This window comes from Lynx rufus, unplaced genomic scaffold (assembly GCF_022079265.1).
Source record: "Lynx rufus isolate CCGP_SWC_20201006 ecotype Redwood Valley unplaced genomic scaffold, mLynRuf1.p SCAF_6, whole genome shotgun sequence".
Lineage (NCBI taxonomy): Eukaryota > Metazoa > Chordata > Mammalia > Carnivora > Felidae > Lynx > Lynx rufus.
In genome coordinates this window covers 82,638,173-82,661,796 of record NW_025814878.1, presented here as the reverse complement: position 1 = coordinate 82,661,796, position 23,624 = coordinate 82,638,173, and the positions used below count along the sequence as shown (strand labels likewise).

The 23,624-nt window shown below is 38.8% G+C and overlaps 1 protein-coding gene across 1 annotated transcript in view; it reads right to left on the bottom strand.

Moving 5' to 3' along the window:
• COL9A1 (collagen type IX alpha 1 chain) overlaps positions 1–23,624 on the bottom strand; it is an 86,811-nt gene that overhangs the window by 18,220 nt on the left and 44,967 nt on the right. The window contains exons 21-33 of the mRNA XM_047102793.1: positions 20,216–20,269; positions 18,544–18,597; positions 18,354–18,407; positions 18,165–18,218; positions 17,708–17,761; positions 16,664–16,708; positions 15,609–15,662; positions 15,450–15,503; positions 6,942–6,995; positions 6,245–6,316; positions 5,704–5,739; positions 4,733–4,777; positions 3,366–3,398 (exon numbers count right to left, since the gene is read on the bottom strand). Coding sequence (XP_046958749.1) covers positions 3,366–3,398; positions 4,733–4,777; positions 5,704–5,739; positions 6,245–6,316; positions 6,942–6,995; positions 15,450–15,503; positions 15,609–15,662; positions 16,664–16,708; positions 17,708–17,761; positions 18,165–18,218; positions 18,354–18,407; positions 18,544–18,597; positions 20,216–20,269 — 663 coding nt within the window. The remainder of the gene's footprint in view (positions 1–3,365; positions 3,399–4,732; positions 4,778–5,703; positions 5,740–6,244; positions 6,317–6,941; positions 6,996–15,449; positions 15,504–15,608; positions 15,663–16,663; positions 16,709–17,707; positions 17,762–18,164; positions 18,219–18,353; positions 18,408–18,543; positions 18,598–20,215; positions 20,270–23,624) is intronic.

Here is a 23,624-nt window from a genome sequence, read left to right as displayed (position 1 = left end):
AAGTTCATAAAACAACTTAACCCTGCTTCCTTTTCATATGCAACATTCACCTAGAAAGAGCCAACTTTTGGGGCGCCTGGGTGGCGCAGTCGGTTAAGCGTCCGACTTCAGCCAGGTCACGATCTCGCGGTCCGTGAGTTCGAGCCCCGCGTCAGGCTCTGGGCTGATGGCTCGGAGCCTGGAGCCTGTTTCCGATTCTGTGTCTCCCTCTCTCTCTGCCCTCCCCCGTTCATGCTCTGTCTCTCTCTGTCCCAAAAATGGAAAATAAACGTTGAAAAAAAAAATTTAAAAAAAAAAAAAAAAGAAGAAGAAAAGAAGAAAAAAAAAAAGAAAGAGCCAACTTTTTTAAACCTTCAAACCTTGTAAGGAAGGGAGAAGGTGGTGAGGCAGGGCTTTCACTGGACACATCTGAATACAGCTCAGCAAGTGTGTCTTTTCCAATCTTTCTTTATGAAAAAATGATACTCATCTAAGTCAACCTGTCAGAATTGCTTCTATGATGAAATTATGGCTTAAAGACTTCCTGAAAGACAGTGTCAGCAGAGAGAACTAAGGATGTGCTGTGGAGGGTTGGGGATTGTCAAATGACTACAGTGCAAAACTTTAACAGCTTCTAAAACTACCCAGAGGAGAAGCCAAAGTGAGTTTGGAAGTGCACTAAAGAACTGGCAGGGAACAAAGGAGACCAACTCAAGGTCCATCATCTTGTTGACAATGTCCGAAATACTTCTGGAACAAGAGACAGGACATTTTGATGAAGAGATCAAGGGCCAACATGGCTAAGGCATCACAAGGGTCCTGGGTCTTTGGAAAGAATCCTTCAATTGAATAGTGGTATGCCAAAGTAGAAACTGGTGTACAGACTTCACCTACTTATCAGGTTGTCTATGCTGCCATCACTGAGGAAGGTGAAGTGTGTCTGCTCATAATTATTTCCCTATTCTGAGACAACACACTTCAGCTGCATCAGTATTACATGGGTGGTGTCAGACAAGAGGGGTAGGAAGGGAGGTGATAAATCAAGAGTTAACTCCCAAATTTAAATGAGACTCATTTTGATCACTGCATTGTTCACTCACTTTTTCCTTTTATAACCAGAATTCTTACCATTGAACATTACTGATTATTTCTAGAGAGGGAAGTAGGATTTGTTGTTTTTTTTTATTAACTTGTTTTATTTTTTATTTTTTAAAATTTACATCCAAATTAGTTAGCATATAGTGAAACAATGATTTCAGGAGTAGATTCCTTAGTGCCCCTTACCCATTTAGCCCATCCCCCCTCCCACAACCCCTTCAGTAACCCTCAGTTTGTTCTCCATATTTATGAGTCTCTTCTGTTTTGTCCCCCTCCATGTTTTTATGTTATTTTTGTTTCCCTTCCCTTATGTTCATCTGTTTTGTCTCTTAAAGTCCTCATATGAGTGAAGTCATACAATTTTTGTCTTTCTCTGACTAATTTCACTTAGCATAATACCCTCCAGTTCCATCCACATAGTTGCAAATGGCAAGATTTCATTCTTTTTTATTGCAGAGTAATACTCCATGATATATAAAAGCTTTTACCACATCTTCTTTATCCATTCATCCATCAATGGACATTTGGGCTGTTTCCATACTTTGGCTATTGTTGATGGTGCTGCTATAAACACGGGGGTGCATGTGTCCCTTCGAAACAGCAAACCTGTATCCCGTGGATAAATGCCTAGTAGTGCAATTGCTGGGTCGTAGGGTAGTTCTATTTTTAGTTTTTTGAGAAACCTCCATACTGTTTTCCAGAGTGGCTGCACCAGCTTGCATTCCCATGAAGTAGGATTTCTATTACGAAGTCCTACCAAGGTTTACTCTATGTTTTTGTCAAGCGTAAGATATTTCTGTCAAAGATTCTTAGGCATAAAGATGTTACTTGAAGCTTGAGACTATCAATGGTGTTTAGAGGCAGTATGTAAAAGGTGACCTAATACTTTTTAATTCATGTCTATGTAAAGAGCCCAGAGCTGGCACTGTAACCAAGTCTGGGAGGGAGGGTCCTCTGGGGGAAAGTCTGGCTCAGGATGGGGCTAACTGCTTAGGCAGGAGGTAGGTGTTCTAAGGAAAGAGGAAGAGTGTTTCAGGCTAGGAGAACAGCACAAGGCATTACACAGCATGCCAAGCAAAAAGCACTGCAAACAGATGAACTTCCAGAGAGGTAGAGGTGAGGTTGGCAAGGCAGAGTCCACTTCATCCAAGACTTGTATATTTTGCTCAATGTCTGATTTTATTCTACCAAATGTTATTCCTGAAGGGTTTATGCAGAGGAGGGATTAATAGTGGGCTTTATATTTTTATCTAGATGACACTGGCTGCTATGAGGATAATGTGTTGTATGGGACAGAGAACAGTGGAGATTCCAGAAACAGGAGGGACAAAAAGATAAACCAGAAGCTGGTGGTGGCGGCATTTGAGGTTAGAGTCTGAGCTTCATCTTTTCTCCTTATACTCTTTTAAATTTCTTTGTATTAGATGTGCATTCCTTTCAAACTAGCAAATCACCCCAGGTTTGCTGGTTTCTGTAACTGGTTCTACTAGTCTTGTTGTAATAATTGGTTCTATTATTGGTTCTATAATTCTGAATACATATAATCTCTAAGGACATCAGTTTAGTTTCTGTAAAATGATGAATGAGATGATCATTTTCTAGCTTTAATAATTGTCTGTTATATTTTCTTATGCATTATGACTTTGTTACTTCCCCAACTAGAACACACAGGAGATTGATAAAATTACTGAAATATTTGCAATGGTAAGACTTCCAATGAAATTTATTTATACTCTTGTCACCACAAAGGACAAGTCAGTCCTTTTAAAATGACCCATTTGGGGCGCCTGGGTGGCTCAGTCGGTTGAACATCCGACTTCGGCTCAGGTCATGATCTCGTGGTTCACGGGTTGGAGACCCACATCGGGCTCTGTGCTGACAGCTCAGAGCCTGGAGCCTGCTTCAGATTCTGTGTCTCCCTGTCTCTCTGCCCCTCCACTGCTCATGCTCTGTCTCTCCTCTCTCTCTCTTTCAAAAGTAAATAAACATGAAAAAAATGACCCATTTGTGAAAGAAATTACCATGTATTCTCATTGAGCCACTTATGAAAAAAACTTCCTTCAGAGTAGTTAGTTCAAAAGGTAGATCCATTTACATTGTTGTGAGGTATTTTTTTTTCCTTTGGATGAATCCATTACTCAAAGAATAAATTTAGACATTAATTTCCTTGAAGGTAAGTCCTTTAAGAATTGAATTTTATAGAGTGATTTCATAAAGCAGAGTATTGCATTTTCTGTAGTTTTATTGATATTTTTATTTTTTATACCATTATTGTTCATTGTACTTACAGATCCCTTTGGCCCAGGTAATCCTATATCTCCCTAAATCAATAAAAAAATTATATTAAAACAATGCATTCACATTTGATAGTCTACTAAAAACATTTCAAAGGTTATTGTGCTGCTGAAATCTACAGAAAACTATGAACAGATGGACCCTGGCACTGCAGAAAAACATTAGATTCAAAATGTGGATTCTAGTACCAGTTCTACTACTTAACTTTGTGACCCTCTGTGAGCTTTATAACCTCCTAGCCTTTGGCTAACCTGTTAAATAACAGGGTTGAATCAGAGCTTTACAAGGCTCCAACTAGATCTAAAATGCTAGGTGTGAGAATTAAAACGTGTAAGTCAAAAGATATAAAACTAGCATGCTATTTCAAAACACAGTAGACATTTAAACCTGATGACTTCATTTTTGAAATTCTAACAGTGTTTTAAAACTTATCCCCAAAAGTCTATCAAACCAAATATGAATGGTTTTATGTTTAAAAAATAAAATTTGGAAATCTCCCACCCCTAATTCTAGATGTGAATTCAGCTCAAGTTTTAGCACATCAGTTCATCTCCACTACAAAACAGAATGACTTAAAACATCCTCTTAGCCCATAAAATGAAAAATTTTAACAGAAAATAAAATTAAAATAATCCTTTTTCAAATTTACTTAATAGAGAGCTTTGCCTAATTTAGATGCTACATTTATATTAGTTCTAAATCCTGATAATCTGAATAAAACATTACTAGAATTTTTTCCTGCACTAAGTGCTCTCTGGAACTATTTTATGAGAAATCTGTTACCACTCCAAAGGACCAAACGTAAGTTTTCACATTAGGTCATGTTAGATTGTGTCAAAACCATAGAGATGAGCCAGCAGATCTAGCAGTTCTTGCAATAAAGATAATTTTTTCTCATTCCTACTGCCTTCCTGGAGATTTAGCAGCAGCATCCTCTGGAGATGGAGGTTACTTCTTTGGAAGGTTTTAGACTACAGAGAATACCTACAGTCACACTTGTGAGCCACAGCTTTGTAACCCTAATAAAATTAATTTTGTTTCCATGATAGGCACTATTCACAGACTTTCTATAGTCCTGTAAGAATCACTTGGAATGTCTAGGTGTAAAGCCACAAGAAAATTCACCACCTATAAGAGAATACTTTATTCTCCAAAGGCTTAAGGCCAGGTCTATCAGTTTTGGGGTGTTTCCCCTGTGCTTTACTTGATCTTGGCTGCAGTCTTGGGAAGTCATTAGTTTATGTAAGAAACATTGTAGCCACTATAGAAGTGAGCAAGTGACAGTAGCAAAGAAAAAATATGTTTCTAATACAATTAGAAATCAGTACAGCTCATCATTAACCAGAACAAAATGTCTTACAAGTTCACCCCTTTCTCCTGCTTCTCCTTCTTCACCAGAGGAACCCTAAAAATTAAGATTAAAAGTCACATTTTTGAATTCTCAGTCCCTTGCCTCAGTTTTAACCAGTCAACATGGATAAGCATTCCTAAGTGCCCACAGTGCCCCCTGGATCATGCAGAAATACAAAATGCTCCCAATGGCTTCTCAATCTGTCAGTGGCTAGTCTAAATCAGAAGAGAGCCTAGAGAAAAGATAGAAGGCGAGGTTGAGTTTCTTCTAAACTTAAGGATTAATGATTGTATCCAGCGATTTTAAAATTAGGTATTCCTTGGGGCACCTGGGTGGCTCAGTCGGTAAGTGTCTGACTCTTGGTTTCAGCTCAGGTCTTGTCTTGATCTCATGATTTCATGAGTTCAAGCCCCACATCGGGCTCTGTGCTGACAGCATGGAGCCTGCCTGGGATTCTCTCTCCCTATCTCTCTACCCCTCCCCCACACACTGTCTCTATCTCTCTCAATATAAATAAACTTTAAAAAATAAATTAGTAAATAAAATTAGGTATTCCTTGAAAAAAAGGCTTTCACTGTAGAAAAAGGAACCCAGAAAAAGGATTAATTATAATTCATGTTCATAATTTATTTGTTAAAGTCTTGATACAGAAGAACTCAAAATATGATGATGTGGCTATAGAAGGCTCTATCAGTTACAAGTAAACCAATCATGTGAATCAGAGCCAGGGACACTCTTTTCATAGGAAGGACAATGTGTGGTCTTGGAGGCAGAGCCATCATCAGCTCCAGCTTATTGAAGTAGTAGATAAGGTTACAGACAAAACTAAATTCTAGCTTTCACACACTATGAAGCACATTGAGCAAAACTGCTAGCCTCCATCTTTTTATTCACACCATAAACCAGCCAGTGCCCCCTGCTGGTGAGGTACATTAATATGCATTACTCACTGCATCTCATATTCTTCTGATTGGACCCACCTGTTCACCCTTTGGACCAGGTTCACCAACTGCTCCCTGTATTGAATAAAATATAATACTTTTTCAGTATTTGGAGATAATTCAACTACATAATTTCAAATGAACCAACTTCCCATATCAGGCTGGCAGACAAGGACACATATGAATGATGTGACAGACGAGGTCTTGCTCCTCTCCTCACAACCTAACAACTGTCAGGTGAGACCTGGAGAAACTGACAGTTGTCCAAAAGCTGAAAACTTGGGGAGTTCTCTGTTCATGCCCACATAAGCCTGACTGGTAGGAATGTAAATTTAAAACTAAACAGGAAGTATGATTACAACTGAAATTTTTACTTTTCTCAACTTTCATTTTTTCCTTCTGAGAAATTATTATCTTAGATTTCTTTTGCTTCTTGATCCCAACTCTCAGTAATTTAGGATGCCTTTCTTGATCACTGTCTATGATCATTGCTATAAAAATCTCCACTGCGCCAAACACACAGCTTCGTTTCTCATAGTAAAAATCAAAACATAAGGAACTTTTTGGAGGGCTGGCTTACCCTGTCACCTTTCATTCCAGGAAGTCCAGGGGGGCCAGGCAAGCCAGGGAGGCCAGGACTACCCAGAGAACCCTGAAAAACAAACACAGAATCTCCCAAATCAGTGTTACTGCAACACCGCAAGCATGCAAGGCAGACACAACCTCGGGTGTGTTGACTCCTGTCTAAAATAAATGTGCTGTGGTTGCTATAGCTCTGCTCCTCAAATCTGCCTCTCTCCCACAGTCTAAGGAAGAAATAGGCGAGACCCTCCACCCGCTCTGTCCCACCTCTGAGGTCCTCAGTTCCCGGGTTTGCGCCCTCCCCCCCCCAACAGTGGGCTCTTTCAGTGGAGCCCGTGCAATGGTAGTGCTTCTCTGGCTGTGTAAACAAGCCTACTCGGAGAAGTCAAAGGCAGCATTCACACACTTCTCTTCAATTTCAAGAACAACCAGAGGCCAAATGTAGCACTTCGTGTCTCTCCTCGTTTCAAAATGTATGCTACAATCCACACTGATTCAAACACCCTCTGGGGGTATCCTAGATATAATGTGAAATTCCGCATTTACATTTTCACACATTCACAGCACAGTAGAAATCAAGCAAGGATGATTAAATCACTCTTTGCACATTGTTTTTCTCTCCTTGCTTATTTTTACAAGTTGACCATGTTTTGTATGAAGCGTATAAACTGCTGGAGACTGGAAATACTACTCACCAGTTTACCTGGTGGTCCTGGGGGTCCCACTGGTCCTATTTCACCTCTGCTGCCCTGGAAAAACACAAACATGACTGTCAACTGGACAGTTTGCCAGAACTCAAATGGTTAATTACTATGTCAATAAAATAACATTCTGCTTAGGTTTTTGTTTAAATATAAAAGTCATCAAAGTATTCTCCCCAAGTTCAACGTTGTTACATAAAATGCCCACAGCCTCCCCACTATTCATCCTTCAGTGGATGTGTTAACTGTTCATTGTGATTACAAACCATTAGATAAAAAATGATGTCTGATACAACCATGTGAAATGACAATTAGTAATTCTCAGCATCTAAGTCACACTATAACTTATATTATGGCTATTTGTGTATATGTTTTATCCTCTCATTTAGATTATGTGCCCTTGAGGTATAGGTATATTAATTTTGAATTCCGCAGAATGCCTAAACACAGAGTAAATTTCAGGTCTACGGTACATTTTAATGCAGCATCTGGTAAAAGATCTTGAACCGCAAAAGAGTGAAAAAAGAGAAACAGGACAGGGATGTTTATCTTTAAGTTACTAATGCAACTTCAAAAAGAGATAATAGAAATTTACAAAGTTTCTGACATACAAAATTCTTTGTTCTACACATTCTCGTTCTAAACATATCTTAAAAGATTAAATAAACTTTGGAAAGTACAATTTATAATGAAAATGCACCAAAAGCAACATTTCATTTTCTGAGCCAACTTCAATTTTTTATTTGAAACTCTAAGCCTTTTGAGAAAAGGAGACATGAATTCCTCAATTTCTTTCCCCAAGAACCTCATACGGTTTTATGCAGTCTGATAAACGTTTATTTTGAACACATATTCAACTAAACTGAACACAAGGCTATTGGATAAATAATCACATTTCCTGGGCGGTATAAATAAAAATGAAAGTAGTCTTTTGACTTCATTTTACTTTAAAATGACACAAAAACTTCATATTAATTTTTGATATTTATATATTTTTTAATGTTTTTTTTATTTTTGAGAGAGAGAGAGTGCAAGCAGGGGAGGGGCAGGGGGGGGCGCAGAGGATGACAGCAGAAAGCCACATTCAGGGCTCAAACTTACCAACCGGGAGATCATGACCTGAGCCAAAGTTGGATGCTTAACCAACTGAGCCACCCAGATGCCCCTTTGATATATATAAATGCTTCTGCTAAGATGATCCTGATCTGGCCCATATACTATTCATTTATCTATAATTTGAACTAAGTGTCAAGATCTATCATCATTCTGAATTTCCAGTTTTTTTTTAAAGGATTAAGAAATGTTTGCTAAATTACAGGTCTCTAGCTTGGAGCTATAATTAAGTGGCAGTCGTTTCAAATGAATTACAGGTGATTTAAATGAAAAGCTCTTAAATACTTTATAAAAAATGTTTATATAAGCAGCTTGTCTAGTATATAAGTTTGTATGGTACATTAGCCCTTAACCCTTGTGAGCAGCTTAGAAGCCTGAGGCAGCGTCCTTTGAGGATGGGCACTAGAAAGATGTAAGAAACCAGCCACTGTGATAGATTCTATCCATCTATAAATATAAATATAAATATAAATATAAATATAAATATAAATATAAAGACTGGATTCCATCCCGTTAATTTAGCCCAGCACTTGAAAGTTCAAGACAGATTTTCTTCAGTATGTCAGTTCTGCTGGCATTTTCAATAATTTCTGAACTGCATCATGATTAAGATCCTAAATGTCATTGGGCTAACATGACTTTAATTCACAGAATAATTAATAGTCATCAGTGGGAAAACTAATTAATGATATCAGAAGAGGAAAGCAGTTCTTGACACAAACTCAAGTATTCACTTCTAAATAAGTGAACCATTATGCCAAAATAAAGATGATTGATGTACTTTTTTTCTCTTTCACAAACCAAAGGGCTAAGTTAAAATAGAGGATTGTATAACTTTTCATTTCTTTCTTGTAGGGATTATTTTTCCAGTCAAAGACAAAGATTTTTCTCTGCTGGTATCTTATTTTTTCTGTCTTTCAGGAGCTCTTATTAGTCAATTCGTAAGTGTTTTCCAGCTGCTGGCAGGACCTTGGCAACACATATGAATGGCTCAGAACCCCAGTGTAGACAGTCTGTTCTGCTGAACTTCTATACCCACGAGCCCAGCACACCCAGAGGACTAGAGTAGGACTAGAGGATCAGTAAAATTACAAGCATTTTTCAGCATGTGTTACTCATTTTTATTTCTCTTCCACCCTTTAAATTCTTGGCCATATTATTTTATTTTTTTCAGAGATTAGTTTTATTTATTTTATTTTGAGAGAAAGAGAGCATGAACACTTAACTGACTGAGCCATGCAGGTTCTTGGCCATTTGAAACATAGGTATTTCTATAGAAATCATCTCAAGTTTGACAAAGGTGATGTTTATTTTCACAACAATGACCAAGCAGTTACAAATAGAGTGTTAGGACAAGATTTTCTGATGGCCATTCTTAGGATTTCTATGTATTCTAAAAACATTTTCTAAGTTCTAGAATTTCACCTGTGAGTAAGATGAACATGAGTATTCAAGATATAAATAGCAATCTTTAAAAACATAGATTAAACACATGTTGTAGGGAGCAATTAACCATGACCTTGGAACCACAGGTGTGCTAAATACATGTAAACCTCCTGTTTTTCAAAAGCTGTGGTGATTACCATATTCTCAGATGAGGTCAAGGGAGACTGGTAGGAATATGGCTTTTCTGCTCAGTGGCTAATATTTACAAACCCTGTGACAACAAGAGTTCTGATTTGTAACAAAAAAAAATTGTAAGGGACCAGAAAAAAAGGCAGAACCCTACCATTAAAAAAAAATGAGGAACATTAAAAGGCTTTATTTTTCTCTTGGATGCTCAGTGCCACCATATATATCTCCAATATGTTCAGACACATCTGCCAACTCCTCCCTATTTAAGAAGCCAATCAATGCTTTAAAAAAGATGCAGACCCTCTACCAGTGATTCCCAACTATGGCTGTGCATTAGAATCCTCCAAAGAGTGTTTTAGAAATATAGTTCCCTTGGGGTGCCTGGGTGGCTTAGTCGGTCGAGTGTCTGACTCTTGATTTTGGCTCAGTTCATGATCTAACAATTCATGGGATTGAGCCCTGCATCAGGCTCTGCACTGATAGCATAGAGCCTGCTTGGGATTCTCTCTCTCCCTCTCTCTGTCTCTGTCTCTGTCTCTGTCTCTCTCTCTCTCCCTCTCTCTCTGCCCCTTCCCCATGCTCACATACACACACGCTCTCTCTCTTTCTGTCTTAAACTAAATAAACACTAAAAGAACTATATTTCACCAGACATCTTCCACCACTCCATCTCCCTGCTCCTCCTTCTGCTTCCCTCCTCCTTGCTCCCATATATTCTTATTTTGTAGCTCTGAGGTAAGACCCAGGAATCTGTGTGGATTCATGTCATATTTGTTTGTCTTCACCAGCTTTATGTAAACTTTTGTTAAATGCTCATTATGAAAATTCCATAAACACCAAAATTTTAAATTTGCTAAATATGCCTTGGACCATTAGAATCTGGCAAGCTAACTTCAAATGAAAACCATCCTTCAGAGCCTTGACTAGAGCTGGCAAGGTACTGGAGATGAGGCCACAGGCACTGAGCCCCACTGCCAGGTCCTGGCCCCGCTGTGCATCAGCCAACTCCAGGCCCGTAACTTCACCTCTCGGTGCCTCGGTTTCCTTACCTATGAAGTGGGGATAAAAGCGGTACCTATCTCATAGGGTTTTTGAGAGGATTGAATAGATACATAAAGCACTTAGAACAGTGTCTGGCTCATAGTAAGCACTGTAAACATTAGTTACTGTTTTTATCCAAGATTTTACCCAAGGCCTAAAGAAATCAGTCAAAATTATGTTTTTTAATCAAACGTTTAATTAAATTGTTCTTTGCGTTTCAAATCTCCCATTTCTTTGAGTGTAAAAATTGCTCTTGGAAAAAAAAAAAGTCTGCAATCTTCATTTCTCTAGTTTCTATCAAGACCATTAACCACCGAGAAGGCGCCTTCTTTATAAATAAATACTGGGAGCTGTTTTGTAAAACTAATTTCAATAAATACAGACAAATTATTCTACTTGGAACTCTCCCTTTTAAAATAGAGCTACGAGACTTTTAAAATATCATGGAAACATCTATTTCATTATACTGATGTTATCATACTTATTTTGCAAAAAAAAAAATTTTGGATTTTATTCCATTGTCCCCTAGATTGTGATGGTGGTTGCATTTGCCTGATTACCGAAAATGCTAACTAGATGAAGAATGAACATTATTCTTAGTACTATGCTAATTTTGGAAGTGAGAAATTATAAATCATTATACTTAGTCTGGAGTATATACTTAAGTGCCTCTCTCTGGGAAAAAGGATGCTGATTAACCCAGAAGATCAATTATGATTTCTACAGATTGTTGCTTTTACAAAACCATTTTCATATTAATATTAGAAGATGATATTAGTCCTAGTGCAATGGTAATTTTTAGGTTTGCCACAAAGATATTTTAAAAATCTATTCAATTTTACAGCATTGTATAGTTTTATTTCTCTCTGGTGTAGGTTTAAATATTCTTGCACACATGGAGGCAGATCAAAATCTATAACCACCACAGCTGCTTCACAAATTATCGACAGGGATAATATTCCATGGCCTGGGTGGCACAGGAAGGCAGTTTCGACCATTCGACAACACACCATATGGGGACCTCTGTGCCCAGAGCTGTTGACGATAGGTGGGGGTAGAACTTCAAGAGAAATGAGAGACGCTTCTGTACTCCAGGAGTGTATAATCTTCAGAAAACTGGAAGCAGATCGCATGGCGCTCGCTCATCCCAGTCAGAATCATGAGAGCAGAGCAAACACAACTCTCTCAACAAAAGCCCTGGCAAGTTCTGGGAAGCCTGAAAGACGGAAATGGACCAGGAGCCACTGGATTCGAGGCGGCCCCAGCCATAAGCCTGCTGTAAGCCAGGAGTCACCCAGATCCAAGTGAAAAGCAGTAGAGTGTGACTCAGAAAGCCAGAAGCACGATTCAAGTGGTAAAGATATGTGCTCATATGTCATCACTGGTGGTGACAAAAAAAACCTCCCATATATCTTGCTGTGGCATTGGCTAAAGCTGTTAGAACAATGGTTTGGAAAGGGGAACACCACTTAATTTCAAAGACATGCTCCAATTAGCCTGGTCCATTAGTAGGACACATTAGAAGTAGGTTTTCATTCCTTCTACTCAGGTTTTCAATTTGACATTTTCAGGAAAAACTGCTAAAACTTGTGAGGAATAGTTGAAAATGTGTGAACCTTTATCTATGAAACTAAATTTAATGATGTAAAATGAAAGGATAAACGTATCCTTCACTAAGTAGATTTGATGTTAAAACTCTGCTCCAGAACTCTAATACTTAGAACCTCTCGTGACACTTTTCTATAAAATTTATAGTAGGTGAGAAGTCAGTTATTACCAACATAAGCAGCATAGCAAGATTTATTATACCTCCAATTCAGTTCATTTTAAGAAATATTTATTAAGCACCACCTTGCAACAGGCCCTGAGTAAAGAGATGTAGGGACCACAAAGGCGGATCACAGGTGTCCCTGCATCCCCGCTGTTTCCACAGCAAGGGGCAAAAAGGGAGGCACACCATAAGAGACTCTTAAATACAGAGAACAAACTGAGGGTTGCTGGAAGGCAGGTGGGTGGGGGAGGGCAAAATAGGTGATGGGTATTAGGGAGGACACTTGTTGGGATGAGCACTGGGTTCATATGTAAGTGATGAATCACTAAATTCTATTCCTGAAACCATTATTACACTATATGTTAACTAACTTGGATTTAAATAAAATCTAAAACAATAAATAAAATTAATTAATTTAAAAAAGTTTTCAGGGGCCCAGGGTTGTAGGGTTCAGAATAAGGAGAGAGCACTTCTATCTGGAGGATGGGACATAATCAGAGATGGTTTCATTGTAGAATTAACATTTTAATCACATCTAAGAAGACACATGGGACATTGAGAAGAAAGCCATCTAAGTGCAGAGCATAAGAAAAGAAAGGCAGGCTGAGAAGTACAGAGACTATTTGGAAGTTAGCATGGAGTCCAGCTTGACTTGAACACAGGCTGGCTCTGAGCAAGGCAGAAGTGGAACATAAAACTAGAGGGTAAACCAACAGTTTAAGATTTGGTACTTTCTTTAATTGCCAGTGGAGATCCATGGAAGATTTGTAAATAAAGAAGAGAAGTGGTGACAGAAGGCATACTTCAAAAAGACCAGGATGGCAGTCTGCACAGCTGGGGTCACAGCCAGTCCCCAGGCCTCTGAAATGGTGCCTGATACTTTTGTGTGTCACCATGGCCATGGGAACACTACTGGAGTTCTAGGGTAAGGTCCTGGGGAACACAGAATTATCCCAACCAAGATGCCAGGAGTACCTGTTGGGAAACACTGGTAGAGGAAGGATAGACAAGCTGGGGAGGCAAATCAGGAGACAACGGATAATCCAAGCAGCAGCTAATGATCTGAGCCAGGACAGTGAAAGTCGGCTTAGAAAAGAAGAGTCAAATGTAAGAGACCTTCAAAAGGAGGTGGTAGAATCAGCGGGTCCTAGTAGAGATAGGAATCATGACCGAAGAAAAACACCAAAGCTTTGAGCTGCAATGAGAACCTAGACATTTACAGAAACGCAAAAATCAAAACCTGAATCAGGTTGAAACATAGGCAGAACAGATATAGGCATAACAGATCTGCCTGCCCTCACATAAAAGAAGTAAACACTCCCACCCCATCTCCTTCCGCAGTTCTGCCTCTGGTTCTCGATATATCCCATGGCACTTAACTGATGATGGGCCAACCCCTCTCTACTGTGTCACATTTTGTGCTTCAGTGTGTGGTCCTCACACACAGCAGGTGCTCCTTCACCTTTACTGTTTTCTGCTCTACAAAGTGAACACTAGACTTAATAGCCAACATTCTCAAAGTTTCAGTGCCCCTTTCCCACACTTTTAAATCTTTCTGGACCAGTCATGGAGAATCTTCGTTGTTTTAGGAATGTGATCTAGCTACAAACTCATTGCTTTGGCAGTCAATTTAAGGAAAGTATTTTAATTAGAAATTTGCAGGCTTCAAGCAAGAGAGAAGAAAAGGATAAGTGAGCAGCGAGGGAGCAAGGAGCATAATGAGGGGCAATAGCTAGTTTCTTTGGCTGCAGAGAAACTTTTGGAAACCACCTGGTAGAGGTCAGTTGACAAACATCCATGAGAAATGGAAAAATTCCCCTCTCATGTCACAAGACACCTGGAATATTTCACTTCCCTCAAACATGAAAATCCTTATTCAGCATGCTCATGGAATGCTTTAAAAGAAGTAACAACAATATTTAGAAATAATTCTGTGTTCTCACTTGGAATTCTTTTTGATACTCAGCAGATTTTGAAAACAAGAACTTTATACTGAAGGCCAGAGAGAATTTTTTAAAGTTCACATTAACGTTTAATTTCCTAATCAGTTTCTCTCTAAGGGTTAAAGGGAAAATCTACGTTGCTATATTTGATGCAAAATAGGCACATTTACAAACTCACACTAAAAAATGTCTGGCAGTTTCTCAAAAACCTAAACATAGTTCTCACATGACCTAGAAATTCTACTTCTAGGTATTGTACTCAAGAGAAAAACATGTGACCACACAAAAACTCATAGAAAAATTTTCATAGTAGCATCATTCATAATGGCCAAAAAGCAGAAATAACCCAAATGTCCATCAGTGGATGAAAGAATGAATGAAATTTGGTATATCCATGCAACTGAAATTATTCACCAATTAAAAGGAACGAAGTACGGATACATGCTACAGCATAGCTAAGACTTGAAACATGTTGAAAGAAGCCAATCACTGAAAAACCCACATAATTGTATGATACCATTTATATGATATTTTCAGAACAGGTAAATCTACAGAGACAGAAAGTGGATTCGTGGTTGAGTAGGGCTGAGAAGATTGGGAGGAAGTGTTGAGTGACTGCAAGTGGACACAGAGTTTCTTTTTTGGATGACGAAAATGTTGAAAATGGACTGTGGTAATGGTTGCATAATTCCACAGATATGCTAAAAATCAATAAATTGTATACTTTAAATGGGTGGATTATATAGTACATGAATTATGTCTCAGTACTATTGTTCTTTAACCACACTAAAATATTTCCCTCAACATGAGATGAGAGCAAAAAGGGTCATCATGCTTTTTAAACATATTTTAAACATTTTTAAAGTTTTATTTCCACTTCCTGAATTTAAAAAAAGCATGTGTATACATGAATAGCATGCCCATTCCATTGTCTCTCTCGGCTAGGACATGCTCAAACACCAGAAGGCATTCATGGATAAATGAACAAATGATTGGAAGAACACCCAGCAAAACCCTGAGAAGGCACCTTGGAAGGTTCTACAGAAAAGGAGTACTCACAGGAAGCCCTCGGGGTCCTCGGGGTCCCACTTCTCCTGGAGGCCCCTGTTGGCCCTATTATGAGGAAGGCAAGGAAAGAAAAAGTTAACACTCCCTAATTCTTTGCTCACTGATTGCAACAGGTTATAATATAAGGAAAGGTAACTCATGGCATCTTACCGGTTTGCCTGAATTCCCCAATTGACCAGGCTTCCCTGGAGCACCTGTGTTACCCTAAAGGTAAAGAGCAACATTCAGAGTAATTCAGACAGCAAGTAAGCATATCATCAACCTGTCTAGGCCAGACCAGGCATTTCTGACACCTAAATAGCATTAATTTCCCAATTTCACATTGAGAATTTGGGAAGATGTAGAATCTCTTTCTTAGTGGATACATTAAAAAGTTTTTCAGATTCAGGATAATGTTCTGTTATTCCCACAAGTATAGTAAAGGTGTCAAAAAGTCCAAAAGTGAAGGTCAAATGTCAACAAAATGAAGGTCATTAGCCAGACAAGAATATGAGAAAAGTTTTCTTTCTTCACAATATTAATTATATGTGTCTTTCCTTTACCACTTCTGTCTCCAATACCTTTCTTTGAGTCCTTTTACCTGACACTGACACTATTAAAATTAAAAAGAATCCTGTGAACATGAGGAGTAAGAGGATGTGCTGTTGAGAAAAACCCTGCCAGCAAGCTCCAGGGAAAGCACATGTCTGGGATGTCATCTGCACCATCAGTCTCTCACAGTCTACTTATTAGGGAACATCTCTGCTCTTTAAAGATGCTGTGGACCCCTATAATTAGAGAGCTGTAGCCATATAACCTGGTAGTGATCAAATTCTACATTATTCACATTTTATCTATTTTATTCAAAGCTATGTCTTCTCCCTTTAATTTTTCTTTCACCTGTTGTTTTTAATTGTGATATAATTTCTATGGCTTAGTAACAATTTCCTTATTTTAAGTGGTAAAGAACAGTAACACTTTCTCTGTTTTCTACTGGCAAAGGATGACACTTTCAGGAAGGAAGTCTAATCAGCAACACTTTGTCAAAGTATTCTGTTTGCAGCTAGGAAAGAGAATAGCATTTGAAGCCATAAAGCCTTTTTCATTTCTCCTTAGAGTCAAAAATAAAAGTCAGGCTGGAAATACTAAAAACGATAAATAAAACACACTAACGAAAGAATAAAGAAATAGAGAAAAGTACTAATTAAAAAGGTTTAATCTTTTACCTTTTCACCAGCAACACCCTTTGCTCCAGGGATCCCAGGTACACCCTGAAAGAGCGCATACAGAACACGGGTTGAATCACTTCACCTGAGAATCTATCTGCAGGTGCTGTGCTCACTTCATGCCGAGGGGCCAAGGGGATCGTGACAGCAGCAAAGCTTTAATGTGAGGGAGCTTCTCCCTAGTTCCCAAATTCTGAACAGTTTAGAAGGAATTGCTTCACTGTATCTGGCTTGTTAAGTCTGAACACCCTTAGGCAAATCCTGCCTCTAAACTAAAGTTATTTTTCAAGCATGAATTTCCAAATTATAATCCAGTACTATTTTCAGGTCGATGGGAACTTCTACTACCAGCATGATTTGAGGTACAGAATAACAAAACAAGGACCTACCTACTGAATCGCTAACGTTTAAGTAGGAAAAAAAATGGCAGGAGAATGCTGGCTCTAACTAAAATTTGGTACTATTGGGAGTCCTAATGTTCTCTCACTGGTTATTTTGAAATGTCAGACAGATATCATAATAAATTGTGGCCAGTCCTCAAATCACCAAGTATCCCTTTGTAACCTTGAAACATGTGTCTCCAAGAATACATCTGTATAATCCACATTAGCCTCCAGCCACATTAATGCAGGGAAACACCAATTTGAATAATTCAAAATACCACATATCAAAAAAAAATGGTATCTTATATCTCACATTGTCCTATGAACATACTCTCAACCCTCTTATGGCTCAACTCTGCTAACAAGAACTTCAGAACTGGTTAAAAGTAGGAGGAAGTATATGACCCTGGCCCATAGCTCAGGGTTAGTGAAATAAGACAAATTGAGTGAACTAAAGATAGAAGATAAAATTAAAGCTTAGTATAGTTATTAGAGAAATAGCTAGTTATTCAGAAAAAAAGTAGAAAATGTAAAACTGTAAAAATATAAAATTAAAGTATCATATATGTTCCCCAGAACTTATCAAATTATTTCTCCCTAAAATTCATATTTTCAAAATGTGTACCCAAACCAATAAACATTTAAAGACTCAAATACTTACAGGTAACCCTTGCAATCCTGCATCACCAGGAGGCCCAGGTTTCCCTGGTTCACCCTGAAAAAAGAAGTTTGTATGCATCATTGGACTTGTATGAACTGCTTAATTTCTTTCAAGAAAGGAAAGGACACAGACCTTCTAAGTAGAAGGATAATCTCTACATCTGACCTTACATGCACTTTTATAATATGATCCAGTTCAGGGAGGGGGGGAGGAGGACGATGGACTTAGGACATAAATTTAATCAAAATACACAGTTTCTTTCAGCGACTTTCATTAACAGGGCAATTTTACTGAGTTCCTAAAACCAAGTAAAGAAACATACTATTCTAATAGTATTTTCAGTTGACACTTGATTTAAAAATTAAAAGGAGGAGAAAAGCCAAAGCCAGCTAAACACATTTCCCAGTAATGTAGTAATGGAAATGCTGTGCTTGGTTGGCCAGGGCCACACAGCTACCTTTGTTCCAGGCATTCCAGGTATCCCATCACGGCCATCCACACCTGGCAAGCCCTACAGACACACAAAGAAACAGGCTGTCTCTCAGAAATAGTCACAGCCTTCTTCCCTTCATTATTTTCTAAAGTTTTATTACAAGTTAATAATCACTTTGAAAAATGTGCTTGATAACTGTGGCTCAGGACATACCGTGTCTCCTTTGGACCCAGGGACACCAGGAATTCCTCTAGAACCTTGAGGTCCCTGCAGGGCAGAAAGGCAAGGATAGACAAGACATGCTCATTTATCACAATACTTAGGACACATCAAAGAGGTAAGCAGAATCAGAGGACACCAAAAAGCACCATGTTTACAGTGATTAACACTAATTTGAACTCACTCTATCTCCCTTGGGACCTGTTTCTCCTGGAGGTCCTCGCTGTCCTTGATCACCCTGTATGAAAATAAAATGTTGTTAATACAAGCAGAAGTCACTTATTGATAGACTTTTGAAATTATAAAACTCCATCCATATTACCTTACTACTGCTCTTTCAACCTTTGCTCTGACTTGGATGCCTAGCTCAAGAAATCTTTTTTATTTTTTATAATTTTTTTAATGTTTATTTGAGAAAGAGACAGTGTGAGCCAGGGAGGGATGGGGGTGGAGGGGGGGATACAGAGTCTAAAACAGGCTCTGAGCTGTCAGCACACAGCCTGATGCGAGGTTCAAACTCACGTACCATGAGATCATGACCTGAGCCGAAGTCGGACACTTAACCAACTGAGCCACTCAGGCGCCCCTCGAGAAATCTTTTTATAAAATTACATTGTCTTAAAAATTTATATTGCCATGGGGATAACTGAGACTTACGTGTCTTTTGATTTCATTTTAAATGCATACAGCTTCTGTGTTCTTTGGATGTATAGGTATAATAAAATTAAGATCCATGCTGCAGATAACCTTGACATCAGTAACTATGTCTACATATCAGCTAAATGCATTGACTATCTTGCTGAGTTGAGGTTTGGATCAGTTGCCAATCTTGTCTCCATATTATTTCATTCTCCAGGCAATGATAGGGGTTCCTGTCAAAATTATCTGGCTAATGTTGATTTATGGTATAGGCGGTAATAGAGGATGTGTCTTCCTAAAATACAGCTTTTGTTGAATTGCATAACCACTCTACAATCTCAAATGGCTTCCTATTGCTACTATATCAGTTCAAACTGCTAAGATTGGCATTAAAAGCACTCCATAATGTGATCCTACCTCATCTATTCAATTTCATCTTCTCAGTAGAAACTTCCAATGCCAGACAGTAACAGCCCCTATGACAACACATACCCCCATCACCACCAACAGTGTTCTTTCTCACCTGTACTCTGCTGCCCATCCCCCCCCAGAATGGCTTTCCAGGTCAACCTGCCTCTAAGATCCTCTTGCACGGATTACCTCCACCACATATTCTAGTGCTTGATCTTATAATGTACAACATAGTTACATTCTGTCTTTCCCACTGGGCCATAGGAGTTTGATAGTTGGAGATTCTATTTTAATTATACCTTCTCTACTTTTTCTGTGATCAAAGTGGTTATTAATAGACGGCTTTGTATTTATTTCTAGAAAAGGTGTGAGGCAGCCCGTAATAATAACACATGTGCATGTGACAGTCAAAATATAGAATAATGCTGTCAGAAATCATAGAAAAGGAAAAGAATTATCCAAGCAACTGAAATATAGTAACAGATGGTTACTGTGACTCTAAGCATCCTGGCAACCAAAACAAAAGGAAAACACAACAAATGTAAAAACTCAACATTTTGACTTCACCTATAAGAAAAACAAAAATCCATACCAAGTCAAAAGAACATTCTCTTTGTCCAAGAAAGTGATGCTCATCATGATTAAAATTTGTTTAAATAAATATAAAACTATTGCCCATTTTACTACTTTAATTATTCACATGTGGAAGACATGCGTGCACATGCACACACACACAGAGCAAATAATCTTGCCTGATCATTGCTAAAGAATCTGTCATTGGGTCTTGTAAAAGGAAAACTACTTACAGGTGCACCAGGGAGACCTTGAGGCCCAGGTTCTCCATCTAAGCCCCGAGCACCCTACAAAAAAAAAAAAAAAAAAAAAAAACAAAGAAATGAAATTAAGATCAGCCATTTAAATGTTTATTTATTTATTTTGAGATAGAGAGAGAGAGAGAGAGCAGGGGGAGAGAGAGAATCCCAAGTAGGCTCCACACTGTCAACGCAGGGCTCAATCCCACTAGCTATGAGATCATGACCTGAGCTGAAAATCAAGTCAGACACTTAGCGGACTGAGCCACCCAGGCACCTCAAGATTACTCATTTATGTTAAAGGCCACATCAGTCTTTCTACAGAACTTCAATAGCCAGATAAAAAAGGAGGTTTTGTGTTTGCAACATATACTGTATTCATCAGTGAACTCCAGGGATTTTTTTTTAATGTTTATTTATTTTTGAGAGAGAGACAGAAACAGAGTGCCAGCGGGGAGGGGCAGAGAGAGAGGGTGACAGAGAATCCAAAGCAGGCTCCAGGCTCTGAGTTGTCAGCACAGAGCCCAATGCAGGGCTTGAAGCCACAGACTGTGAGATCATGACCTTGCATGACTGCTTAATCAACTGAGCCACCCAGGCACCCGTGGTGAGTGTTTAATCAGACACCTCAGATATTAAAACACTTAGTTTGCATCTTCTCATCCCACCCAAGGTACTTATGATACCACTCTGGATATTTTAAGTTAACACTGTATCCATTCTTGATTGATGACATGAACTGAAAACACTGGTACCTGTTTAGAGAACTTGACAAACCTATTGAAGAGGTTTGGTACTCACCCTGCAGGCCTCTCAGCATTCTGATGGGAATTTGTTAGCGGTGAAGACCAAGGAGCCACCCAAAGAATAGTTGGCATGGACTCTGCTGCTGCTGCAGCTGTGGGTGGGATTCTGTGACACTGGATTTCCACCAAGATCCAGAATCAGAAGTCCAGCCATGCGGTTTAGAAGAACGAATTGTAATAAGGATTTGAGTATGCCCTCTTCCATCCTGGATGGGCATTAGGTTCAGTTTATATGAAATAATTCATTTACTTCCTTCACAACAAACACCCTACCAAGTGATGGTGGCATAAAAACTACACAGCTTTAGAAATGTAATTGTCTTGAAATCAATTCCGACTTGGTTATATTGTACATGTCGCCTTCTTATTTAATTATAAGAATCAAACTGTGATTTTAAAACAAAAAAGGGGGGGGGCGGTTAGTGCTTTCTGCATAGGCTACATGATAAAATACAACCCTCTTTAAATCTTTTTCTCGTCTGCTAAGTGAATGAGAAGGCAGAAGGGCCACTGGAGTCCACAGGCCATCTCCTAATGAAAAGGGTTGAGGTAAGGAGATGATAAAATAAATAGAAAACAGTCCAAAGAGTATTGGATGGATGTCAGCCCAAGAAAACCAGGTGGACAGCATCTGTAGTATTAAGAGTCAGAAAACCTTTGATAGAAGGTTCAGAAAAGAGAGAATCAAATAAAGGACACAACCAAAGCAGAGGCACCACAAAGCCTTGAAATTCTTTGATCCCTAAAAACTAGAACAGAGCAGAAAGCAGTCTACGTTCACCAGGGAAGGAGAGATTTGGAAGACCCGAAAAAGACCTTGAATTCATCATTCACCCTGCGTGGTGAGAGCGGAGCCCGGCCTTTGCATTATAGAAATGGCTGTGATGCACTCACTCTCTCTCTTATTGCTGTTCAGCACAAGCTGAGACCCAAAATGCTGTTACTAGGCAACCACGCCAGGGGTCTGAGTTCATGAGAAGAGCTTGCTTTTTTTTTTTTTTTTTTTTATGGAAAGCAATTTGACAGAACTCAGAGGAAATGAGAAATTTTGAAAAATGCCAAGTAAAAAACATGCCTCAAATAAAGAGCATATCAAGAACAGTAATTGGTTTCAAAGTGTGGGGTCACATATTTTAGATGATTTAAACCCAGAAAAAGCGAAGGCCTACGTATCAGCAACTTCAAAACAAATGGGATGTATTAATAACAGAAGAGATACACACAGAATGTTACTTAAGGTAACATGAATATAGAAATATGAAATATGTTTTTTAAAATACAGTGTTTTTAGAAAAGAAATATTCTAGAGGAAATGGAAGAGTAAAACAGGCAGAATGAGAATACCCAAAAGGGACAGCAAGGCTGAAAAAAAAAGAGTCACAAAATAATTCCTTCAATTTCCAAGAATATGCATTTCTTTTAAAAAATTTAGTTTTATTTTTTTGAGCACCTACAATGTGCAAGTTAGTCCCACTTAGCGGTTAATAAAAGTCCTGTGCTTCTGTGTGAAATGACACAAATTAGCTCTAGAGGTTCTAAAGAGAAAGAGGTGAGGGTCAGAAGTGGTGGTAGGCAAAGTGCTTTTCTTTTTCCAAGCCCACAAAGTGGCTTTTCTAACATACTCTGTAAGTAGTAACCATTTTCTGAAAATCTGGTAGAGAAGGTAGACACACCCCTACACACACTCACATACACACACAGTGAGAAAGACACTTCTGGACACAGCATGAATGTTCAAGTTTCCATTGTTTTCATTCACGATACTCAGCCAAGCCCTCCCTAGCCCCATCCTCCACCAGTAGGAGCATGTCTTCCAGGTAGGTCTGGCATCCCTCTGATGTCACCATCTCCTCCCTGAGCCCTCCCAGTTCCCTGATCAAGAGTAACCACTCCTTCATCTTCACTCCCTCAAACCACTTGCCCTCAAATTTATGGGTCTCTTGTATACATTGTAGTTAGCTATCTACTCACTCGTTTCTCCCAATAAATAACAAATTTGAAGTCCTTATTGTTGAATCTCCCCAGCATCTCGCAGTGTCTTACTATGGAAATGGTAGGAGAATCTGGTCTTTGCAACTGGGCTAAGGACAGATTCGAAAACTCCAGCCACAAGTATAGGATTCCTGTTGAAGGCAGAGCTCAGCAATCCACCTAGCAGAGAGCCACAGATGGCCCCAGTGTCCTTAGGGATATCCTGCCTTCTCTTACCTCTCCCTTCCTTCCATTCCTTCCTTGTCTTTGCTTTGATTTCCAGGTATTGTGTCAGTGCTATCAGTATTAACTATTGATAATGATAAAGAGATAAAATGTAACAGCCCTGCTTACTTCTATTTACTCAAGATAATTTAAAATATATAATACATAAGTATCATATGTACTACTCTTTTCTATCATCTATGTTTATAACAGAAATGTGAAAACCTAACTAAACATCCACAAAGCAAATAAAAAATAAAAAATGATGTTGCTTGGGCGCCTGGGTGGCTCAGTCGGTCAAGCGTCAGACTTCAGCTCAGGTCATGACCTTGTGGTTTGAGGGTTCGAGCCCTGCATCAGGCTCTGTACTGACAGCTCAGAGCCTGGAGCCTGCTTCAGAC